Genomic DNA, 8277 nt, shown 5'->3' with positions numbered 1-8277 from the left:
TAGAATCAGGTGATTGATTGTAGGTGTTTAAAGATCGGTTGAACGATCTCAGGGGTCTATACAAATAAGCTTCGGCGTGTTACAACACCGTCCTTCCGAATCTGCCCGGAATACCGTACAAATACTAGTGGGAATTGGGTGATCGATGAATAAGCGTCCCAAAGGGTCCTAGTGGTATTTGACCACTCTCTCAGTTCGTCACACCCCCTCAGCGTTTGCACAATTCCCAACAACCTCTGCTAATCTAGCAGATTTCCAATATCCTCCATGCCCATCAATTGGATAAATTCTGTGTGCTTCTGGCGCGGCAGTAGCTTAGTGAGTCCGTCCGCAGCCATACTTTTCGTTTCGGTCCATCTGATGAGAATCCTGCCTGCTTGGACCTCCTGACGGAGCCAATGGTGGTGGATATCAACGTGACGTAGCTTTGTCCGCAGCTGAGGAGCTTCCTTGATGAGAAGCCGAATCGTCTGTTGGTTATCGCACCGGATAGCAAGTTCGTGCTTTGGATCAAAGCGAATAGCTTCAAAGAGACGTTTCCACATGCTCATGGTCCTCGCAGCCTCGGAGATCGCTAGCAGCTCCGCTTCGGTAGTACTAGTGGTCACCGTACGCTGTTTACCAGCCCTCCAGTCAACAGGTCCGCCAAAGATTGTGCAGAGATATCCCTCCGAGCTCTTCCGATCCGGGTTATCGGCGAACGAGGCATCACTAAAGAAAGTGACGGCTTCATCATCATCGGATCGGCGCGGCCGATAGGTGAGAGCGAGGAAACGTGTGTGGTATAAGTAGGATATCACGCGGTTGATCGCTTCGAGATGCTCCGGTCCCGGGTTCGTGAGGAACTGAGCTAACGTGGAGGCGGCTTTGGCTGCATCTGGCCGTGTGATGGTAGTAGCATACTGTGTGGAACCCACCTTCTCCTGGTACTCATGAATTTGTTCCTTTGTGGCCTGCCCAGCGTACGGCTTCAACGTAGCTGGTGCCTGGGGTGTATCAAAGCGACGATGGGTGGTCAGGTGATATCTGCTTGCCATAGAGGAGATGTATGAGTCCTGACAGAGCCAGAGGGCCATCTGCTGTCTGTCACGGACAATACGGATCCCTAGGAACCACGCAGCTTCGCCCATGTCTCTCAATTCCCATGTGCTGTTAAGTTTCTCTTTGATCTCAGCCGCGCGCTGGCGCTGAGATGGGTGATTGACGATGATTATATCGTCTACATAGAAGAATACGATGATGCCGTCCGATGCGAAGAGACAAAGATCTTCTTGAACGACTGTGAGACCTAGCTTAGTCAAGACCTTTGTGGCCTCACGTTGCCAGAGCCTTGGGGATTTCCGTAGGCCGTAGAGAGCTCTGAGGAGCTTCCAGCAATATCCAGACTGCCTAAACCCCTCGGGCATCTCCGTTATCACTGTTTCATCCAGTGTGCTGTTAAGGAAGGCGTTGACAGCATCAAATTGGTGTGTATCGAGGTCAAACGCAGCGACCAGAGCGAGAACGGCGCGGGCCGTACGGGCAGCGAGGGTAGCTGAATACTTTTCTTCCGTAGAAAGCTTCTGAAGATCTCCTCGGACACAGATTCTCGCCTTCAGCTTCACCAGATATCCATCACTATCGAACTTATAGTTAAAGACCCACTTTAGTGGGAGCACCTGCACGCTGCGGTCGTTCGGACGCTGTATGACCTCAAAAGTGCCCTTCCGTTCAATTGTTTTGACCTCGAGGCCAGCAGCTGCTAAGAAGCCTTCGTTGAATGGATGATTCATCATCTCTCGCCAATTCTGAGGCTCCGAAGGTAGCTCATCGCGGTGTGTTCTTGTATGTGAATGAGATCCATTGAGGCCGGTTGCAAAGGCAGCGAGTACCCCCTCTTCATTTTCCTCGTCGTCCGCTGAGAAGGCTAAATTGCTGATATCTCTAGATCTTCGCTTGCGTGAGCCCGACACGATGTTGCGAGACGAAACATCTCCCACTATATCCCTGGGCGCAGTACGAGTCTCTCGGGTAAGTGTGGCTGCCGAGAGCTCTCTCTGAAGCTGTTCAGCGAGTTGATCTTGAGAATCATGGTCTGGTGGTGCCGGGAAGGCTCCTGGGATTGATTCTGGTGCCGTGCGAGGATTTGAGGTCTGCACTGGCTGAACGGACGGCGTGGGCGACGGTGATATCATCTGCTGAGGCTCCGCTGGCTGCGAAGGGGCTATTTTCTCTTTGGAAGGCTTAGTCAAGCTCTGTGGCTCTGTTCCCTGTGAGTCCGCGATGTTTCCAACTGGTTGAGGTATATCCAGGCTTATTTCAGTGGTGCCCTGGTCAGTATCCTCGTCTCCAATAGCCCATGGCATGGTCTCCAATATATCGCGGACCGGCTCCTTCTCTAGCTCTCGAGCATTGAAGAACACGTTCTCATCAAAAACAACATCTCGCACTGATCGTACAGCTTCTCTGCGGGGAAACCACACCCTCCAGATGTTCGAGGCTTCATAGCCAACGAGATAGCCTATCTCGGCGCGTGGCTCCATCTTCGCGGCGTTCGGAATAGCCTGCTTCCGCACGTACGCTCGGCAACCGAAGATCCTCAAGTTTGCGAGGTTGACACGCTGTTGTGGCTGATTGAAGAATGCCTCTTGGTAAGGGACTATCCACCGGCCGTCTGGTAGCTTCGTGGGCGATCTGTTGATGATCCATACAGCAGCTCTAACAGCTTCAGGCCATAGATTCTTAGGGAGGCCTGCATCGGCTATTAGAGTACGAGCCACGGTGATTATCACCCCCCCAGATCGCTCCGCGAAGCCGTTCTGTTCCGGGGTGCCCACTACACTATGCTCAATGATAAAGCCTTCATTTGACAAGAAATCTTCCACCGTACGCCCAGCAGAGCGTTCGTTATCATATCGGAAGGCACGTATCGGAAGATTCCACTGCTTCTTAGCTAGTGCGACGAACTGACTAACCGCATCTTGACAGCCGTTCTTCTTCTCATGGGTATAGGCCGCGTGGAGGCGTACGCCTTCGAGGTAGAAGTGTGTCATCCAGCGATCTCCGTTATACCCTGGGTCAATTTGAACGAGATCGAAGTGGATACGACCATACTTGCCGTACGGTGTGCCAGTTGTCCTTCGAGAGATTTGGCGTTTAGACTTTGTTAGCTGACAGACTTCGCATTTCTCGGGATTATCGTGATGATTATCTTCGCAGATTCTATCAATTTTGACCCCATCAACCATCTCCGGCAGCTTCTCAATCTTCTGGTCAAAGGCGTGGCCCAACCGACGATGCCAGCGCCTCGCTGAAGCTGCTGAGAGGTGAGGCTTCTCCGAATGCCGTACGGAAAACGCTGCTCGGTGGTTCGGGTTGTAGATGACTGTGTATAGGCCGTGATGTCTCTCTACCTTAAGAACAGCTTCATTGGCTTTGAATATCGCTCTTTCATCAGATTTAAAGCAGAAGCCCTTATCCTCAATCACAGAGAGTGAGATCAAGCTTGTATGGAAGCCGGGCGAGTACCACACGTTGTCTAGGGTGACAGACACCGTAGTGCCTGTACGAGGGTGTTTCCCGGTGATCCTGACCTGCCCATAGCCTATCATCGGTGTCACTGTTTGACCGGTCTTGACGGTGCTTTCTCGCGGCATGTATGTCAAGAACTGCTCGAGATCGTTGCAGATATGACAGGTGGCTCCGGTATCAAGAATCCAGCTATCTTTGAGTGGCTCATCGTCCACTTCTGACGCAGCGATAGATCGAGTATCGTTAGCGAAGAACGCTAGGGACTGGCCCTCTGGCGGTGCCGTACCAGCTAGGTGAGCTGATTCAGCCTTCTTCTGCTGTATTTTGGCGATCTTCTCTTGATCTTGAGGGCTCATCTGCTTGATAAACTCAGGAATCCGTTGAAGAGTACCCTCCCGTGGCTTCCAGCCCTCCGGTCGAAGTGATTCATTGAGGTAGAAGCACGTAGAGTACTGGTGCTGAGGATGAGCGTTACCGCACGGGCATTTCTTCCGGTAGGTCCTCTCCGCGGGCTTAGCCTCCGGTTCACCGTTTAACGAAGCCAGAGCTATCTTTGGCTGCTTCCGTCCCCCGGAGATCGCGAGATCACCCCGGCGGCTACGGTAGCTAGCTATAACCTCATGAAACGTGACAGATTTCTCCTGATCTGCGAGCTTTTCGCGCCAGGCTGTGCACCAAGTATCATCAACCGGTTGTATAGCGTCCAAGAAGTCTCGTATCGCGAAATGGTCTCCGTTAGAGCAGTCAGGTATACCCGCGATCTTGCCTTCTTCGAATAGGCTAACCCACTGGGTCAACCAGTGGTTAGTATCCCCTTGAGGCCTCTGCCTGATCATCTCTCTCCAAGCACGACGAAGTTGCTGCTGGCGATTCTGAGGCTTTGGTTTAAACGTTTCGGATAGCTTCATCAACTTCTTCCGCGGTGAATCCTCGCCCACGACGAGGTAGTGATGATCCGTGGCTAACGAACGGGTGATGAGGCTGTTTAATCGTGACATAGTCTTTAATAACCTCTGTCTGCGCTGATCGCGGCGATCGTACGCTTGAACAGTGAACGTGTATCTCTTGAGCTCCGCATCTTCTAGGTCCATGATATCTCTCTCCCGCTGGCGGTTATCCCGGGGTAACGAGGGCTCTTCCTGAGCCTCAGGCACCTGCAGAACTTCGTCATCCGCCTTCTCAGGATCAAGGTAATCCCACACATCTTCTGCAACAGCCGCTGATTTGATATGGCCTATCCAGACCCTCCACTGCGCTTCCGACTGAAGCTTCTGGTCAAGCGGGACTTGCATCAGATCTTCCCTCGTGATATCGGACATCTTCGCACAAGATATAGCTCAGATACTCAAAATCTCCTCATAAAACGTTTCCGAAGGCTGCTTGTCGGTCCGGATTTTCTGTGCACTGGACGCAAGAGCTCACAAGGGGTGGCTGGGCGTTCAGGGGTATCCGACCGTGTTGGGTGCTTCGGGGATTCGTTGACTGCGAGATACAGAGCAGGTAGGTGATATATCTCCTTTATACAGTCAGGCAGATCGGGCTCATAACTGTCAGGATGAGGAATTGATGTACTGGCTGGTACTGAACATGTCCAATAGAATCAGGTGATTGATTGTAGGTGTTTAAAGATCGGTTGAACGATCTCAGGGGTCTATACAAATAAGCTTCGGCGTGTTACAACACCGTCCTTCCGAATCTGCCCGGAATACCGTACAAATACTAGTGGGAATTGGGTGATCGATGAATAAGCGTCCCAAAGGGTCCTAGTGGTATTTGACCACTCTCTCAGTTCGTCAGATTTCACAATACCATCACTTCATCAGCAAAGCTGAGCTATGAATTTCCATTGCGAATATATGCTGGGAGGTACAACCTACCTATGTAGAGTTGACCAGCTTGATGTACCATAGTGGATCTTTTTGAGACATGATACTCGTTCACGTGGGTCTGTCCATAGAAACTTGACACCGGCCACGAAGATCCGTTAATATTATATATATCTGTCAACCTAGTTGCAAATCATCTTAGGCAATTAAACGAATAGCTCTTCTCAGTTCCCTGATTTTATTCCAATCCACTCCAAACTTGGTGCACAAAGTAGCCTTGAGAAATGGCACGTAAAAACGCGTTTGCTCCACGACCCAGAGCCTCCAATGACCCTGGCTGCATTTGTTTACGTTCAGAATCGTCAATGTCGCGTTGCAGAAAACAGAAAAGAGATCTATCAACTTTCCACGTCAACAAGGGCATATAAAGCGTGAACATGACTGGGCTTGTCAACCATCATCCTATCCTCAAGTCCCCTATCAGTTTCTAACCCCAGCCCAGGTAGCTCAAGGTATGTGATGCATCACCGTCGATACCATTTTGATATACTGATACCAGGAAACAGTAGCATGGCATCTACACCTAATCCGTCCATGCGGAGAACGCGTGGTCTTCCACGTCGAGACTATAATGCTCTACACAATGGCCTGGTTTCGTCACCTTCGGAGCAGTCTGAGGAATCCACCTTTGAAACAGGACGCCCTTACTCTCCTGAGCCTTCCCCACCTAGGAACACCGAAGACACGCCTCGGACGAAGCAGTCTTATTCTTTGCTTAGCTCTTCCCCCTCCCCGTTTGATCCTGCATTTTCGGAAAGCAGGAGCAATACTAGTAGTCCGCACCCACATAAAAGACGAAAAACCAAGTCGTATTCTAGTTGGACCATTGAGCACTTTTGGACCACAGATCTGGATAGCACTTGGTGTCGGCAGGGTGGCCCACTGAAAAAAGACCGACTGCTGATTTGCAAACATTGCAGCTGGTCCTCCAGAGATTCGTCGCGCTATGGTTCCACTTCGAATTTGTTGGTGCATCTCCAGAAAAAGCATCGTATCAAGTCTGGGGCCGACTCCATCTTCTTACCCGCGGTCGAAGGAAGCCTCGACCGGTTCTTGGAGTCGCCGAGAAAGAAGGTTGGCGTTGAAGAAATGCTAGTCCGATGGGTCATTCAAACAAGACAGCCTTTCACAGTGGTGGAGCATCCGGCTTTCAGGGCACTCATTGAAGCAACGGGGGCTTCTTTGCCCATCAAGACTGCTGATACTCTTTTCAACCAAATCAAAGAGGAATTCCATTCAAGTAGGGCTTCCGTGAAAGAGGAGCTTGCCAGGAGCAGCCGCTCACTCGCTTTGTCTCTTGACGTTTGGACGTCGGAAAATCAGATTGCGATAGTGGGTATCCTTGGCCATCGGATCACCCCCGATTTCGAAAAGCGAGATGAACTTCTCGAGTTCACCGAGATCGAAATGGACCACATTCTGGAGAGAATCCAGCGGAAGTTGTGTTGAAGATGCTCGCCGAACTGGAAATCGCGCCAAAGCTCCTGACCATCACAGGAGACAATGCGGGCAATGACGGGACGCTCTGCAATAGCCTCCATGACCAGCTCCTCAAGAAGTATGATAATGACGATGACCGCTTTCGCATTAAACCTCTAATGCGATTCCGCGGACGACCGAGCTTCATTCCTTGCCTTGCCCATATCCTCAATCTGATTTGCAAAGATGTGTTAGGTTCTTTAAGGGCTGGTTCGGCTCGAGAAGCAAAGGCGATCCTGGACGACATGGCCATTCATCCTAGCCCAGCATTCAACTCCATTCACAGCACGAAAAAAAGCAATCATGAAAATACGACTTCTGACACTGTGGATGGGCATTCATCGACCGTTGATGGCTAGTCAACTTGGCTCGAGTCCACAAAGGTCAGGCCTGAATACTTGGGAGGTTGAATTTGAATTTGGTCTGTCGGTTGGGATAGGAAAGTATAAATGGTTGTTCTTGGTTGTAATTGAAGAGGCCATCATTTCAGAATACAAATGACTTGGAAAACAGAGATTCAATCTATCTATTGTAATGGGGAAACCGCGCCACTTCTCACCTGCGCCACAGCGGTCAGCAAGGGTATTTCTAGTGCTCGTTTCTATAGCATAGCAGTTCAAGACATCTTACAACTCTCACAATACGGAAGATTCTTCATTACTTTGCCTATTCATGGGCCCCTGCTTCCTACCGATGACCCCCGTCGGGCACTGAACACCCCTATCGTCTTGTCTGCGATGTCAGACCGCCAGCGCGCTCTTCCCACTTCAATAGGTAGAATGCCAACCGCACCGCACCGCAAAACCGCATGGTTAGACCGCGGTCAACCGCTAAAAAACCAATTTGCATAACTGACTTAATTAGGCCATGCCAAACTGCATAAATTTGCTGATTCATATTAATAAATTACGGTTATCTAAAACTGGTTTGGTTTGCAAGGGTCAACCCAATGTTCCCGGTTATATTCATATATCATCGCATAAAAATTTCAGGAAACTTGATTGTGTCGTGTAGAACGTGAGTTTGAAATTGCATCTTACCAGGCTTTAAACTATCCAAATGTCGCGATGGGCGATGGTGGCAGGAGTCGTCGATAACATATTATCTGGAAGTAGAAATATATATTGGCCATTAAATTACAAGTAGTGCGCATGTTACGCCAACCATACAATGAGGTCTAGGATGTTGAATTAGACTAGCAGGCTAGAATAATGCAGCATGAAGCAGCTATCTTAATCTACTGAACGGAAAGGTATGGGTGAGAATCAAATAAGTAAATTTGTCTAATCAAGGTAAAACCTGGAAGAAAAGCTCTTTAAATACATGCTTGGGACCCGGTTTACTATGCCGCAGGCATACTAGTATGGTTGTCCACTGAGGAGCCAAATTTCATGGCGATTAC

General features: G+C 49.9%; 1 protein-coding gene across 1 annotated transcript; it reads right to left on the bottom strand.

The window, feature by feature from the left end:
• Positions 1 to 4495: 4495 nt before the first annotated feature.
• Positions 4496 to 4829, bottom strand: N7506_003242 (uncharacterized protein; the record flags this gene model as incomplete). Its single annotated transcript, XM_056952537.1, is given in 2 exon segments — positions 4496 to 4511; positions 4522 to 4829. 2 exon segments carry the CDS (start codon positions 4827 to 4829, stop codon positions 4496 to 4498), a joined length of 324 nt encoding a protein of 107 aa, XP_056814229.1.
• Positions 4830 to 8277: the final 3448 nt, after the last annotated feature.

This window comes from Penicillium brevicompactum (assembly GCF_028827555.1).
Source record: "Penicillium brevicompactum strain IBT 35665 chromosome Unknown utg000002l_segment0_segment0, whole genome shotgun sequence".
NCBI classification, from domain to species: Eukaryota; Fungi; Ascomycota; class Eurotiomycetes; order Eurotiales; family Aspergillaceae; genus Penicillium; species Penicillium brevicompactum.
The sequence above is the reverse complement of the archived record's forward strand: the minus strand, read 5'-3'. Positions and strand labels throughout refer to the sequence as shown.